Source organism: Leuresthes tenuis, unplaced genomic scaffold (genome assembly GCF_036924035.1).
Source record: "Leuresthes tenuis unplaced genomic scaffold, fLeuTen1.0.hap1 SCAF_22, whole genome shotgun sequence".
In the NCBI taxonomy this organism is placed as follows: Eukaryota; Metazoa; Chordata; class Actinopteri; order Atheriniformes; family Atherinopsidae; genus Leuresthes; species Leuresthes tenuis.
In genome coordinates this window covers 15,048,150-15,064,632 of record NW_027325376.1, presented here as the reverse complement: position 1 = coordinate 15,064,632, position 16,483 = coordinate 15,048,150, and the positions used below count along the sequence as shown (strand labels likewise).

At 38.3% G+C, this 16,483-nt stretch overlaps 2 protein-coding genes across 2 annotated transcripts; one reads left to right on the top strand and one right to left on the bottom strand.

The window, feature by feature from the left end:
* Positions 1-804: 804 nt before the first annotated feature.
* On the bottom strand, positions 805-2,557 carry LOC140281487 (GTPase IMAP family member 7-like). Its single transcript, XM_072375919.1, has 2 exons — positions 2,468-2,557; positions 805-1,827 (listed from the first exon to the last, which is right to left on the bottom strand). The coding sequence occupies exons 1-2, from the start codon at positions 2,484-2,486 to the stop codon at positions 824-826; spliced, it is 1,023 nt and encodes a 340-aa protein (XP_072232020.1). The 5' UTR covers positions 2,487-2,557; the 3' UTR covers positions 805-823.
* Positions 2,558-4,923: 2,366 nt separating this feature from the next.
* Positions 4,924-16,227, top strand: LOC140281695 (GTPase IMAP family member 8-like). The gene is made up of 7 exons (XM_072376190.1): positions 4,924-5,111; positions 5,901-6,795; positions 9,403-9,425; positions 10,067-11,124; positions 12,816-12,889; positions 14,335-14,522; positions 15,143-16,227. Exons 1-7 carry the CDS (start codon positions 5,051-5,053, stop codon positions 16,186-16,188), a joined length of 3,345 nt encoding a protein of 1,114 aa, XP_072232291.1. The 5' UTR covers positions 4,924-5,050; the 3' UTR covers positions 16,189-16,227.
* The last annotated feature ends 256 nt before the right edge of the window (positions 16,228-16,483 follow it).

The window sequence follows — 16,483 nt, the reverse complement described above, 5'->3', positions numbered from 1 at the left end:
TACATTTAACAATAAATCATTCATTTGACAGCTTCTGTGAGTAATATCAATGCTCCAGATTATAGAAAGAAAACTAACAAATTATCTCATATTATGCAACCTGGTTTTAATGTCTGGAGGAGTGAAAATCTGCAGAACAGAAGAAGCTTCATGTACATTATATTAAAAAAGAGCATTTTGCATGAAGACAGTTTAAGTGTTTTCTTCTACTTTAATGCTTGTAACAGGGTGTGTATTCAGCATTACTTTTGTTACACAACTAATGGTCTCAAAGGCTCTGCTGCTCATATAGTATATTAACTTAAGATATAAAAATTAGAGCCGTCAAAAATTATCTTGTTGATAAGAAGTTTACACTAAATTCCTCTTAAAAGCACTATTTGCTATGCCAGATTAATGGAGGCACATTCTGCAAATATTAGCCTCGGTGTGCCCCGTAGTGAGGCTCATCTCGTGGCTGGTAAGCCGTGATGAGCTTTCAACATCTATCTTTGAGAATGCTGAAGAATGTTCTGGACAGTATTTGTCTGGATAATTTATTGTGGAATGCTACAAGAATAGATATAAGATGCATTTGCATAAAGCAAGCGCACTGTCTCCTTATGTGTTGATGAAAATATCCCTTTATGGTGCATTTAGAAAATTTAACAAAAGTGGGATCATTTTACCATTATTCACGAGTTAACTACAGACAATCTTGTGTTAAATCACAGTGGAATTTTTAAAGCGATTGACATCCCTGATAAAACATCAGCATATCCCTGTTTTTTCTATGTATATTCTATTTGTCGCTTTGCTCCTCTGCACCCCCTAATCCTAAACTCTACGTGGACTCATTCCAGACAGCATCCATGGCTTTCTGAAATGCATCCCTTGTAGTTTCTGCTCCTACAACCGCATTATATCCCGTCACACCTCCTTTTACAATCCCACCCAAAGCAGCAGACACAATTGATGCCTTTTGTGGGGCTGTCGATGCCAGCGCTGCAACATATAAAAGTCCCTGTAAATTTTTACCAGTGGATGTAATCCCTGCCACACCAAGTAAAGCTCCTAAAACTGCGCCAGTTGCTGCACCTGCTAACTTGACCATTAACTCATTGAGCACATTGGTTTTAGCCCTCTTCCTGATTTCCTCAGTTGACACATTTCTTGATGCCTGCGTTATGTCTTCTTCCTGCTTCTGTATTTCTTTTTTCACTTCTTTCAGCATCTCATTGGTGTAACACTTTCCATCGTTTGCCTCACTTATCTTGTCTATTGTATGTAAGAGCTTTTCCACTTGGAACTGATTGCTCCTGTAGCGATCTTCATTGTTGAGCTTCCAGTATTTGTTATCAACAACGTGGCATCTGCCTCCACATTTCTTCACCAGATCATTCAGCTCTTTGTTTAAACTGACAAATTCCTCAATTCTCATTCCCTCATGTAGCTGGTCTCCATGAGTGAAGACAACTGCAGCATATTTCAGAGCGTCCTCAGAAAAATACTGGCAGATTTTTCTTACGACATCTTTCTCTTGCTCGGTGAATTTCTCCACTTTGAGCACAATGAGAAAAGCATGAGGCCCAGGAGCGCACTCTGTGAGACACCGAACTATCTCAGTCTTAAGGGAGTCCTCAGACCCACACGTGCCAAAGACACTGTGCATATCGATCAGAGTAAGGTTTCTTCCACTGACACACTTGGTTCTTGCTCGAGTTGGACTTCTTTCAGAAAGTGGAGAATGACTTATCTTGAACGCATCTTCCCCCAACACGGTATTAGCCAGGCTGCTTTTCCCAACGCCGGTTTTCCCCAACAGAACAATCCTTCTCGATGTCAACACTAGGAGACAAGAATGGTATGTGAAATGCATCCAGTTTGAGTAAATGTTGGAAATGTCATCACTTTGAGGCTTTTGCTTGCAAATAAGTAGAAGAACCACAGTGAAAGCCGTAGACTCAAAAGTGATCCACCCAGAGTTCTTACAGTTTACTACAAGCAGACGTAATGGACGTCATTTTAATCAGAACCAGTAAAGTTGTGATATAATTTATAGAAGATGTGAAGCTGACATCAACCCGTTGTGAATTTTGGGTAATTGGTTTGTTGTTGTTTTTTGTCCAAGGTCCATAATGGTAAGGTTGGAGGGGCCAAACGCAGGACTTAACTGATGGCAGGTAGGTAGGTGTCAGAAACTGAAAAACTTTATTCTAAACTAAAAAATGCCGTCTCGGAATGAAGGAAACTTTTTTTTAAAGAAAGAGGGGGGAAACTAAGGAGCATAATATATACTGGGAGGGGTGATAAGGGAACAGGTGGTAACATGATGATCAACTAAATGTTTTGAACATTTAAATCAGCAGCAAATGATTCTGGCAGTCATGGGATGAGGCTAGTTTTTAAAGTTTTTAAAGTTCAAAGTGTAGGGAAAGTGCAGCATGTTGCCAAGAGTTGACAAAGATATGAATTAAGCTTAACTCACCGTCCATGTTGTCAAACATGAAATCCCCGGAGTTACCCCAGCAGTTCGTGGCCGTTTTTGAGGCGAGGAATGACTTGTTTGTGCGGTGCTCTTGCTGTGTGTTATTGCTCCGGCTCTTTTGGCAGTTTGACCGTACTTTCATTTTCCACCGGTTTGGCTGGTTGGTTTCTATTATTCCAGTACCGATAGCTGGAACAGTGAAAAGTGTATAAAAAGTATTTGTGCATGAGGCAGGCTTCATTGTGACTTGATAACTCTAATTAGTCGGCATGAAAGAGTAGTTTCTGGTAAACATACCCGACAAAAGGTCGCTCATTCCTTACGTCTACATACACAGTTGCAAAGAAAGAAACTTGCAGATTGTAAAAGTGGGATGTGTTCTGATCATCCATGTTGTCATTCACTTACTATCTTTATTTGGCTACAAACAGGGAGGATATTAATCAGTGCTAATGTAGAAGATTTAATTAGCTGCTTGATGTCAAACATGATTGAGCTCCATGATTTTTTATTTTTTTTGCATTTAAGATTTTAAAGTGAGAGAATGAGCTTCTGCAGCATTAGGCCTCTTGATAAAACTTTCAATATTGTCCATATTAATGACTCCAAAGTAAAGATAAATGCTGTGCAAGACAGTTGCTGCATCCTTTCGTGCCTTTTTCGGGTGTGGCAAGTTTTCCATGAGTCAAGTTGAAAGGAGGTGCTTAGTTTGCTTTTATTGGCACCACAGATGCGACGCTTCTCGGAAATAATTAGAATGTTAAACAATGGAACAATAAGTAAGACCTTTGGCTTGAAGGTGTGCTGTAACAACAAACTGCAGGCAAACTGCAGCTCAACACTGCAGACCATCAAACACTTTGTGTGGAATTAAAAAAACACAAGCAAAAGTAGCATTCAGTACAAACTCTTCCACATTTGACGGCGTGCCAAAGTTCACCACGACTACACAATATCATTTAAGAGCAAAGCACTGAGCGCGTCTGAATGGCCATCACTTTTGCTTATGAATGTGTGTTGACGTGCGCTTATATGTGTGACGAGGGGGTTTTATCAATCTGAACATGTTAAATATTTCCCTGTGATCACAGACAGTATATTTACCGATTGCTTAACATTGCTGCGTTATTCTAGTTATTCTTAAAGTTCAGTCTTGATCCTGATATGAAGAATGCATTCATGAGTGGCATTTATATTGTCTGTGAGCTTTGAACCAAACAAAGCAGTCTCTGAATGATGAACCTGCTGCATTGAATAACTGCCTTGTCTGCAGTGAACATTTAATGCTGAACATGCATCAAATACTGTATATATATATATATAAAGGATTTAAACAAGTGAGAGGACTGTCAGGTGAATCTGACAGATGACCTTGTACAGCAGAAAGCCAGAGCAGCTTTTGTTTTGGCCTTGGCACAGACAGCTGTGTGTTCACTGATTCTGTCCTCACCTGTGTTCTGCTGGAGTGCTCCAACAGCAGAAGTTGTCCCACAAATACTGTTTTAATTTCTTATTTTTTCAGCCATTTAATGTTGTTGTTGCAGGCTGCTTTGAATTGGGTTTTTTTTTTTTTGTTTGTTTTTTTTAAATTGCTGAAGTTATCTTATTTTAATGTGAAATTAATTGTGTCACTGAAGTCACCTTCGCTGGCTGATATGCTTTCATTGATACACACAAATTAATGAATCATATAAATGAGGCTGCGTGCAAAGACATGTTTGGATATATGTAGATGAGCATGAATCAGCTCAGATGGCCCATATTCCAGCGCTTCATTGAGCTCCAGATCTACCATACAAGGATGAAAATTTGCAAGGGCATAAAAGTGAGAAATTAACTCATTTTCGGACTGGAAATGATAAACTATTAACTATTTTAATTTATGTGAACTGGACTGTGAACTGGTTCTTGTAAAGTGTGAACTTGCACAACACTGCAATAGGGGTTACTAAAATGAATGAAAATCAAAATATACATGGAGCTCCACATGTTCCTGCAATCAGCAATTAATATGTTGATTATCATTTCTCAATCTTATCCTAGCTGCCATAAATCCGAACCTTGACAAGGCATTCTTTTCAAAGGTAAAGTTGTGATGCAAAATCGGTTATAGAGATCAAATAGTGCCAAAACTAAACCAGAAAAAAAACATGGAAGCTCATTTTCATTACAGACACAAATGAATACTTAAAGATGAGCAAGTTAAAGAAGATTTGAATGAGATGTTCAGTGATACTAACTCAAGGAGCAAGTGTGAGCGTGGATGGTTGTAGGTAAATGGTTAATAGGTAAAAAAGACACACGTCTAATAGTATCACATGGAATACACAATGCAATTTCTTAAGTAAATGAAAAACAGAATTTAGATCTTTGACATGCAGCCAAGCCTGTTCTCATGACTTGTGTTTGTGTGATGCATTCATACCATTTATCTGCTGAGAAACAAGTCCGACAGGTGGAGAAAGACAGCGAAAGGCACGGTCACAGCCTCCTGGGATCCGTTTTGATCTCTGCACTCATCTGTTTGGTTCAAAGCGTGCATTCTGGATAACTTATATGTTTTAAATTGCTTTGTGTGCAAAAATGGGATCCGCCGAGTCAAAACCTGAGAGTGATGAAAATTGTTCCCAGTCCATCCCTGATGGTAAGTCACTGTTATTCATTCTATGTTGATAGTGATAATATGCACAAATGACAACACGGATAAAGGAATAACATAAGTCTGTTGAGAGGATTGTTGGCAATAAGTTGATGATGTTCAACATTCACATTTTTGTCAGATGAAGTTAACATTTTCAGGTTGTCTTTTTCTGTGAAGTCGTGTTTATTTTACCAAGATCCAGTTGTTCAAATTACACTAAATTAAAGTAAAGAGTGTTCTCAGTCTTCCAGTGAAAAGAAAAGAAAAACTACTTTCTTATCTGGAATGAGTAACATCTCTACATGAATTTGAATCCCTACTTTTCACCCAACTGAGTTTTTATGTAAATGCTAATTAAGCAACAAAAGAAAATACTCACAATAACAGATGATACTGTGATCATTTCACAGTGAGAAATGTATCAAAGTGAACTTAACTGAGCTTCTCTGCCATTCTGCTTTGGTATTTATTAAACTCAAAATGAGTACAAATGATGCAGTTGCTTTTTTATCATCTAATATCACTGCCCCAAAGAAAAGCAAAGCAAAGTTTATCAATCATGTTTTAGATGTTTTTTTTAAAAAACCTTGAAAAATTTGTGTTTTTCTTTTCCTTTTGGTTTTAATATTATTTTGTGTGCAAACTAAATTATTAATGTTATTGGAAATGCGACATACAATGATACATATTTCAACACTGTTTTGAGGCGTAAGAGCACATCTCTCAGGGGTCGAGGCTGTTTAAGGTGTCACACGTCAACATGTATATCATACAGTTATTCTTGTGTTACAGAGTTTTCGAGAAGGATTGTGATCTTGGGTAAGACTGGAGCTGGGAAAAGCAGCCTCGCCAACACCTTATTCAAAGAGAATGTGTTTGCCGCCGACGATTCACCCGAATCTGGAACAACTGAATGTCAAACTGTGTCAAGATGTGTCAATGGAAAAAGTATTTTCTTTGTTGACACCCCTGGACTTTTTGACACAAAGAGGCCTGAGGAGGAAATGAAGCCTGTGGTAGCGAATTGCATCATAAAATGTTCTCCTGGCCCTCATGTTTTTCTTATCGTGCTCAAGATAGAGAAATTCACCGTACAGGAGAAGGAGGTCATAGAGACGCTGAACAGTTATTTCTCAGAGGAAGCTTTGAAATATGCCACAGTGCTCTTCACTCACGGTGACCAGCTGCCTGAAGGAATGACGATCGAGGAGTTTGTCAGTCTGAGTGAAGAGTTGAATAATCTGGTGAAGAAGTGTGGCGGCCGGTGCAACGTCATCGATAACAAGTACTGGAAAAACAACCCACAGGATGACTATAGGAGCAACGACTTCCAGGTGAACAAGCTGCTCAACACCGTTGACAAGATTATTGAGGCAAACAACAAAAGTTACTACACCTCTGATTTTCTACAGGCAGTGGAGAAAGAAATAGAAGTGGAGCAAGAGCTCATTAAAGAGTCATCTGCAAACCTCTCACCAGATGTGATACTGGAACAGGCCAAAACTAACGTCAGTGGAAAGCTGTTGCAAAACACTGCAGGTGTAACATCAGGGGTGCTGTTGAAAGTGTTCCTAAGTGGAGCACTGAAGATAGTGACAGAAGAAGCCCCTGTATTAGGTCTAGGAGCAGCATTAACTGCAGCCATTGCAGCAGCTGCTGCAGCAGCAGCTGCAGAAGTACCAAATATGTTAGATGCACTAGAATAAACTGTTTGTCCCTTTCTGTTCATTTAATGCATTCATCATACAATAAATCAAAGGGTAACTGGGCACTGATACAAATCCTGTCTAACTCATAAGTTCCTATAATGATAGAATGACTTCAGTTATATCTACACAATGAGATCTGAGGATGATTACTTTTACTTTGTTTATTGTTTTTTGTCCATGATACCTGCAGTTCAGGACCTGAAGGATGTGTCGTGACCATTGTTGTACTTACTCTGTTAAACTTGTTCTTGTACGTTTGATGCATATTTACACATTATGATTCCTTGCCTGATGTCTTCTTCCATGTTGCCATGCTTCCAGTCTGCACAGGGTATATAATTTATGGGATATTCATTGTGTGTTTTATTTTATTTTACAAAGTAAAATTGGATATTGGATATTCCAATCAGAATATCATTTAAACCTCAGTATGACCAATAAACTGTAACTTTCAAGTCATTTTTGGTTCAGTTCATTTTTATTTGTCAAAGAATCATTTGTTCAACAGTAAATCATCTGATTCCTTATAAACATCTAATAATACAATGATAATCCATTCAAGTCAAATTGAATGAAATAATGTGAGATCATTGTCAACTTTCACCAGTGCTGTTTCTATGCTATGATGCATTCTGACCCCTGACTGAAACTCTTCAAACTGATTATTTCTGTGTGAATACATTTTTACAAGAACTTCTAACATAACTTAGATTGTACTTAGACATAAAGGGGATTGGATATAGGTCTATAATTAGCTAACACCTCTGGATCAAGAGTTTTAATTCAAAGAATTGTTTATTCACAGCAACCTTTGTGGTACAAAGCCTGTCACCAAGGACAGATTGATCAAATCCAATATGGAAGTGTTGATTAAGGGGAAAACATCTATGAACATTGTGGTTGGTATTGGGTTAAAAATATAAGTTGATAGCTTAAGAGAAGATATTGTTACAGTTAGCTCAATACTAATGCTGGACAGAAACAGAAAAATAATAAATACAAATAAATACATGTTTTCTAAAGGTACTTCTAAAGCTGCTGTACTTGATCATACGGGAGGAACTCCATGAATCTTCTCTCTGACAGAATGATTTAATAAGTAAAGGAGCTCATGAAGTCCTCACTACTGAGTTAATGGAATAAATTGCACAACAGAGCTAGGACTGTTTTGCATCATTCAAAACTAATTTTATGAAAACTACACAACAGGGTTGGGCATTTTGGGTAGTGTTGTGCAGATCAGTATTAAATATCGATCCCAAACGTGTCAGTTTTAGGATCAATACTTTCTTAAAAGTATCGATACATTCCCAAATCTGCACTTATTTCATGTTAACAGGTACTTTTTCAAAGCAGTACATAGTTATGTAGCCATTTACAGGACTTAACCCTACATGCGTTGTAGGGTTATGGTACATTGCCACTTGCTCATTCTACAGGTCAGTTGCCATGATCTAAATTTACTATGCGAGTTTTTAGCAAATCATTTTGTTTGAATCATCATTTCTCATCTCTATTACAACTGAAAATGCTCTATAGATAAAGAATAAGAAAGATAATCCCAGTTTTGGTGTCATTGAGTGGCTATAGTTTGAAACACTACATTTAAATTTACTTCTTTTAACACATTAGGCTTTGGAAAAATGATCAGTATTGGTATCAGTATCGACAAAATCACCTTTTGTTTTAACTTGGAATCGGATCGGAATGAAAGTTAGTGGCATCCACATCACATCACATCTCACACTATTTAACTTTAGCTATAACAAAACCAATCGTTTTTCGTTGTCTTTCCATCTGGTCTTTTTGCTCCTGAAGCACAACATTTTTGTGACACTTGTAGCTTTATAGCTTGAGAAATGAAAACAAGGAAATATCTTAAGGCCTCCAACACCCTAACACACCCTATCTTGCAGATGCTTTCACTTTATACCAGTTCTACTTGTACTTGAACAACATATACTATGTCCAAGCTTTTTCACTGTAACAGTGACAGATTTTACTTTTTTTGTATCTGCTTCATTCTGTACGAGTCAGATTCTATCCCAGATTGGTGGGTGATGGGGTACAGCATCAATAAACTGACATTTAACGAAAGATGAAGAAAATGACATACAAACATTCATGCTCAGACTTACAGCTATGACTAATTTAGAATCAATAATAAATCTGACGGTGGGAGCATGCAGGAGGAGCTGGAGAAAACTCCAGCAAGATAGGCCTCAGCTGACCAGCAGATTTGAACCAACAGTGTTACATTATACTGTCCACAAAGTTTCCAGCCAAGTCTACAAAGCCATACCTTTTTTCCTGAATATATAAACCTGTAACTATATTAAAATTTGTACAGATTTTAAGTGATGTCAGTATGTCATGTGTGAATTTTGGTAATGTCTGTTATGTATTATAGATGTTATAGATTGAGTTGCTTAATGCACCTGTCCTCAGTGTGTTGATCATACCATCAGCTCTCTGCCAGAAAACAAGTCAGACTGGTAGAAAAAGAACAATGCGTGGTGCAAGTCAGAGCCAGAGCACGAGAGAAAAGAGTCACAGTTGAGACGTCTCGGGATTTTTTTGCACAGACTTCTATTTGACAGCATGGACGGTAAGTTAAGTCGTTCCTTCCAGCCTTTGCCAAATACTTTTATTTGAATAGAAATGATCAAAGATTATGATTTTGTGGCATTTAGAAAATGAAAGCTGCATGAACGGTTTTAAATATTTGTCATTTAACTATGATCAAAAGCATACTGTTAAAAGTTTCAATTTGAAACTTTCAAGATTTCGCTACTCTTGGCTTATAATGTTGAGAAAAACTACATATATTCTCATATATCTACTAGTTTGTTTGATACAATAGGTGCATTATATAAAATATACAGGTTTTATGTTTGCAATTACAGGAAACTCCTCAAAATGATTGTTTAAGATTATATTGATGCATATTTGTCACAATTCTATTTTTTTTTACTGCCTATTTAATTAACCCATTGTCAATTGATATGAACCAGATACGTGTGACTTCCCACATCAACAAAATGTGCTTGTTTGAGAACATTTTGTGTGTCTTTGTTGTAACTTTGACCCAATCTTTTCTGCCGCTCAGCTTAAATTATTCAGGCATAACCTCGTGCGATACTATGCATAACTGAGCAGAGTACATCCATGAAGAATGGGTTACCAAAAAAATGTCATGCAAATTCACTGATCTACTGTCAATATCCTCCCTTTTTCTTTCCTTTTTAGTGTCAGACACATTGAGGATTGTCCTGCTGGGAAAAACTGGAAATGGGAGGAGCAGCCTGGCTAATACCATATTTGGGGAGACCACATTCAAAGTGAACCGTTTTAATGAAGTGAACAAATGTACGGTTTCTCAGGCTGAAACCAGATGTGTCAGTGGGACAAACCTCACTTTGATTGACACTCCTGATATCTTTGCCCCAGGAAGGTGTGACGAGGACATGAAGCCTGAGATAGTGAGGTGCATCATAGAGTGTGCTCCTGGACCTCACGTCTTTCTGCTTGTGCTCAAGGTGGAGAAATACACAGAGCAAGAGCAGGCTGTCATCGATAAAATATGTCAGTATTTCTCAGATGATGCTCTAAAGCATGCCGTGGTGGTCTTCACTCATGGTGACCAACTCCCTGAAGGGATTAAAATAGAAGAGTACGTTGGCCAGAGTGAGGAGTTGAGTAATTTGGTGAAGAAGTGCGGAGGTCGGTGTCACGTCTTTGACAACAGATACTGGAAGAATGACCAGCAAGATGATTACAGAAGCAACCAGTTCCAGGGGCTAGAGCTACTCAAGACCATCGAACAACTAGTGAAGGAAAACTCTGGAGGATACTACACCAATACAATGATTCAAGATGTGGAGAGAGAAATTCAAAATGAGGAAGAGTGCATCAAGCAGTCATCAAAAACCATGTCACTGGAAGAAATCCGAAAACAATCTAAAATCAATGTCATTAGGAAGAAGGTGGAGGGTGCAGCACAGTCATGGAAAAAGGGTTTTGTGTGTTTGGCAGTCACAGGATTTCTAGCTACGGTGTCGGCTGTTGTGATGAAAAGCAGATTTGGGGTGTCAGTAGCGCTCACTGACTTACAACAGCTAGGACCAACGTTAGGAGAGGGAATGTTGGGCTCAGCAGTGGCAGTAGGAGAGGCTCTAACAGCTGAGGGAGCTTTAGGAGCAACAGCGCAGGTAGTCGAAGAAGTAGTCGAAGAAGTAGTCGAGGATGTAGTCGAGGAAGTAGTCGAGAAAGTAGTCGAGAAAGTAGTCGAGAAAGTAGTCGAGAAAGTAGGAGAACAAGTCGAAGCTTTGCAAAACACATATGAGGTCATTTTGAACAATCTTCTTTCTTTGTTTGAAAGAACTTACAATCCTTTCAATCCCTTTGAATGAACACAGCAGGAAGATCAAATGAGGGAAGTAATGTTGTGTGTCACACTTACTGGTTTTAAAAGTTAAAAAGGTGTAACTAACTGGTCCACTTTGCCTTAATTGTTGAATGCCAAAAGTGTGTTCTCTTCAAAGCATTTGTTCTTATTTTTCACTCGGCTGTATGTGTTCTGGAATAATAAAAGGTGGTTTGGTGGGTGAGCATACCTTTAATGCCGCGGCAGGTTTTATTCTTTTAGGCACAAACAGCGAAATTTACAATTTTGTGGAACATAGATGAGTTGGTTGGGAATGTGTGACTGCTGGAGTGGGACTTTAAAGATAAACTTCTGCCAACAGCATACACAAAATATGCATGTTTGTAACGCTTTGGTGTGAATAATAATGTCTGTGTTCCAAGGATTTTTGTTTCCACTCAAACATTTTTGATTTGTTTACTTTAAAAGCAGCAAAAAGAGCAGCTGTCGTCCTCCCACTGTGACACAGAATGTACAATGATTACTGTCATCATGACATCTTTATGTATCATCATGAAAATCTCATTAAAATCTTCTTTAACTTGCTCATCTTTAAGTATTCCTTTGTGTCTGTAATGAAAATGAGCTTCCATGTTTTTTTCTGGTTTAGTTTTGGCACTATTTGATCTCTATAACTGATTTTGCATCACAACTTTACCTTTGAAAAGAATGCCTTGTCAAGGCTCTGATTTAAGGCAGCTAGGATAAGATTGAGAAACATGATAATCAACATATTAATTGCTGATTGTATGATTTTCACTTTAGTAACCCCTATTGCAGTGTTGTGCAAGTTCACACTTTACAAGAACTAGTTCACAGTCCAGTTCACATAGATTAAAACTGGCAATAGTTTATCATCTGAAATTTATTTAATTTGATTTCCAGTCAAAATTAACTAATTCAAGATCATTTCTGACTTTTATGCCCTTGTGAATTTTCATCCTTGGTAGGTATGGAGCTCTATGAGCGCTGGAATATGGGCCATATGAGCTGATTCATGCTCATCTGCATTTATCCAATATCTTCCAAACAACCAAGATACTCAGAAGTAAACTGTGAATAAAGGAATCATGTCTTTGCACACTGCCTCATTTAAATGATTCATTCAATGAAAGCATATTAGCCAGCGGAGGTGACTTTAGTGACAGTGAACTTCACATTGATATAAGGTAACTTCAGCAACTTGTAAAAAAAAAAAAAAAGCAATTCAAAGCAGCCTGCAACAACAACAATAAATGGCTGAAAAAATAAGAAATTAAAACAGTATTTGTGGGACAACTTCTACTGTTGGAGCACTCCAGCAGAACACAGGTGAGGACAGAATCAGTGAACACACAGCTGTCTGTGCCAAGGCCAAAACAAAAGCTGCTCTGGCTTTTTGCTGGACAAGGTCATCTGTTACAGATTCACCTGACAGGCCTATGGCTGTCCTCTGAAACTGGCTTTTGTTTTAGCGTGCCACTTTTTGCCGGTTTCTATCACGCTTTGGGAGTGTTGCTGTGCAGTTCTGCACATTTTTAACCACGCATCTGTAACTGTCCTAATGCAGTTTTCTTTTAGCTGTATATGCAGTATTTGATGCCTGTGACTGGTGCAGAAATCCTTGCAAGGTCTGATGGCTTCTGCAGTGGAACATGCACCCACAGGTGTGTAAAGGTACAATTCAGCATTAAATGTTCACTGCAGACAAGGCAGTTATTCAATTTATGCTGTAAATATATAATAAGATACCAAATGTTCAATTAATCGCTGAAAATAGTGACAAACAAAGTCAACACATACTGGTGTAAAAATGAAGAGTTAGCTGTTATTCTGCTGTATGAAGCCTGACCCAGTTACTTATAGGACGTCTCCAAATTTTAAAAAACAAACTGAATTTATGAAGTGCCTGCAGTTTGTTGTTACAGCACACCTTCAAGTCAAAGGACTTACTTATTGTTTCATTGTTTAACTTTCGAATTGTTTCCGAGAAGCGTCGCATCTGTGGTGCCAATAAAAGCAAACTAAGCACCTCCTTTCAAATTGTTCTGACTCATGGAAAACTTGCTACACCCTAAAACGGCACGAAAGGGTGCAGCAGCTGTCTTACACAGCATTTATCTTTACTATGGAGTCATTGATATGGACAATATCGAAACTTTTATCAAGAGGCCTAATGCTGCAGAAGCTCATTCTCTCACTTTAAAATCCTAAATGCAAAAAAAAAAAAATAAATCATGGAGCTCAATCACATTTGACATCAAGCTGCTTAATTGGATTCTTCTACATTGGCATTGATTAATATCCTCGCTGTTTGAAGCTAAATAAAAATAGTATGTGAATGACAACACAACACTCACTCCATCCTGACACTTTAAAAAACTATTTTAAATGTGCTCATTCCTTCTAAATCTTTACGTGGATGAACACATCCCACCTTTACAATCTGCAAGTTTCATTCTTTCAAAACCAGAACATATCTCTTTACTTGAGTTTGTTGTATATACATACTGTATATATATATATAGTATTTATACTTTTCCACCCAGCTGCCACATAAAGAGAATACAGGGAAGACACAATAATGTCATCATGTACTTTTTTTTTTTAAATTACAGCTTTTAAGTCTTTAAAATCTTTAGCAATAAATCAGAATAAGAAGCTGAAATGACCTTTGACCATATTAAGTTCTATCTAACTTATAGTTTGAGAAGATTTCCAGGATCTCTTTTTGTGTGTGTTATTCTTGGTTGAGTTGCCAGTGTTATCGTCCCCCTGAACCTTGTGAAAAAGATAAGTACAATTATGAAATAAAAGTCCAATGAAATAAATAAATATGCCATTAGAATTTTTTTTTTCAAATTAAATTCAGAACCACATTCATTTATTCAAGTATCTTTTAAAAAGAAACAGCATTTTATAGATTCCCACCTCATGCATATGTACTAGGATGAGGACCATTCAACTGTGCATGTGGCTGTACAAAATTAACAGAATTGACTCTTTAATGACAACAGAAACTACTCTTTCATGCGGACAAATTTCAATTAACAAGTCACAATGGAGCCTGCCTCATGCACAAATACTTTTTATACACTTTCCATTGTTCCAGCTGCTGTGCTGAAACAATAGAAACCAACCGGCCAAACCGGTGGAAAATGAAAGTACGGTCAAACTGCCAAAAGAGCCGGAGCAATAACACACAGCAAGAACACCGCACAAACAAATCATTCCTCGCCTCAAAAACGACCACGAACTGCTGGGGTAACTCCGGGGATTTCATGTTTGACAACATGGACGGTGAGTTAAGCTTAATTCATATCTCTTGGCAACATGCTGCACTTTCTCTACACTTTGAACTTTAAAAACTTTAAAAACTAGCCTCATCCCATGACTGCCGGAATCATTTGCTGCTGATTTAAATGTTCAAAACATTTAGTTGATCATCATGTTACCACCTCTTCCCTTATCACCCCTCCCAGTATATATTATGCTCCTTGGTTTCCCCCCTCTTTATTTTAAAAAAAGTTTCCTGCATTCCGAGACGGCATTTTTTGGTTTAGAATAAAGTTTTTCACTTTCTGACACCTACCTACCTGCCATCAGTTAAGTCCTGCGTTTGGCCCCTCCAACCTTACCATTATGGACCTGGGACAAAAAACAACAACAAACCAATTACCCAAAATTCATAACGGGTTGATGTCAGCTTCACATCTTCTATTAGTTATATCACAACTTTACTGGTTCTGATTAAAATATCCCAAAACCTGCCTTGACGTCCGCTTGTATTAAACTGTAAGAACTCTGGGTGGATCACTGTTGTGTCTACGGCTTTCACTGTGATTCTTCTACTTAAAGTGATGACATTTCCAACATTTACTCAAACTGGATGCATTTCACATACCATTCTTGTCTCCTAGTGTTGACATCGAGAAGGATTGTTCTGTTGGGGAAAACTGGAGCTGGGAAAAGCAGCCTGGCTAATACCGTGTTGGGAGAAGATGCGTTCAAGATAAGTCATTCTCCACTTTCTGAAAGAAGTCCAACTCGAGCAAGAACCAAGTGTGTCAGTGGAAGAAACCTTACTCTGATCGATATGCACAGTGTCTTTGGCACGTGTGGGTCTGAGGACTCCCTTAAGACTGAGATAGTTCGGTGTCTCACAGAGTGCGCTCCTGGGCCTCATGCTTTTCTCATTGTGCTCAAAGTGGAGAAATTCACCGAGCAAGAGAAAGATGTCGTAAGAAAAATCTGCCAGTATTTTTCTGAGGACGCTCTGAAATATGCTGCAGTTGTCTTCACTCATGGAGACCAGCTACATGAGGGAATGAGAATTGAGGAATTTGTCAGTTTAAACAAAGAGCTGAATGATCTGGTGAAGAAATGTGGAGGCAGATGCCACGTTGTTGATAACAAATACTGGAAGCTCAACAATGAAGATCGCTACAGGAGCAATCAGTTCCAAGTGGAAGAGCTCTTACATACAATAGACAAGATAAGTGAGGCAAATGATGGAAAGTGTTACACCAATGAGATGCTGACAGAAGTGAAAAAAGAAATACAGAAGCAGGAAGAAGACATAACGCAGGCATCAGGAAATGTGTCAACTGAGGAAATCAGGAAGAGGGCTAAAACCAATGTGCTCAATGAGTTAATGGTCAAGTTAGCAGGTGCAGCAACTGGTGCAGTTTTAGGAGCTTTACTTGGTGTGGCAGGGATTACATCCACTGGTAAAAATGTACAAGGGCCTTCAGATGCTGCAGCACTGGCATCGACAGCCCCACAAAAGGCATCAATTGTGTCTGCTGCTTTGGGTGGGATTGTAAAAGGAGGTGTGACGGGATATAATGCGGCTGCAGGGGCAAAAACTACAAGGGATGCATTTCAGAAAGCCATGGATGCTGTTTTGAATGAGTCCACGTCGAGTTTAGGATTAGGGGGTGCAGAGGAGCAAAGCGACAAATAGAATATACATAGAAAAAACAGGGATATGCTGATGTTTTATCAGGGCAGTCAATTGTGAGTTAACACCAGGTTGTCTGTAGTTAACTCGTGATTAATGGTAAAATAATCCCACTTTTGATAAATGTTCTAAATGCACCTTAAAGGGATATTTTCATCAACACCCGAGGAGACAAATGTGCTTGCTTTATGCAAATGCATCTTATATTTATTCTTGTAGCATCCAACAACAAATTGTCCAGACAAATACTGCCCAGAACATTCTTCAACATTCTCAAAAATAGATGCTGGAAGCTCAT

What these genes read in the sequence shown, in the direction of transcription:
- LOC140281695 (XM_072376190.1), top strand. Translation starts at nt 5,051, where the DNA reads ATGGGATCCGCCGAGTCAAAACCTGAGAGTGATGAAAATTGTTCCCAG. An exon ending in TTCCCAGTCCATCCCTGATG is followed by an intron (nt 5,112 to 5,900) that starts GTAAGTCACTGT and finishes CTTGTGTTACAG; the next exon opens with AGTTTTCGAGAAGGATTGTG. An exon ending in TCGAGAAAGTAGTCGAGAAA is followed by an intron (nt 11,125 to 12,815) that starts GTAGGAGAACAA and finishes CTGTATATGCAG; the next exon opens with TATTTGATGCCTGTGACTGG.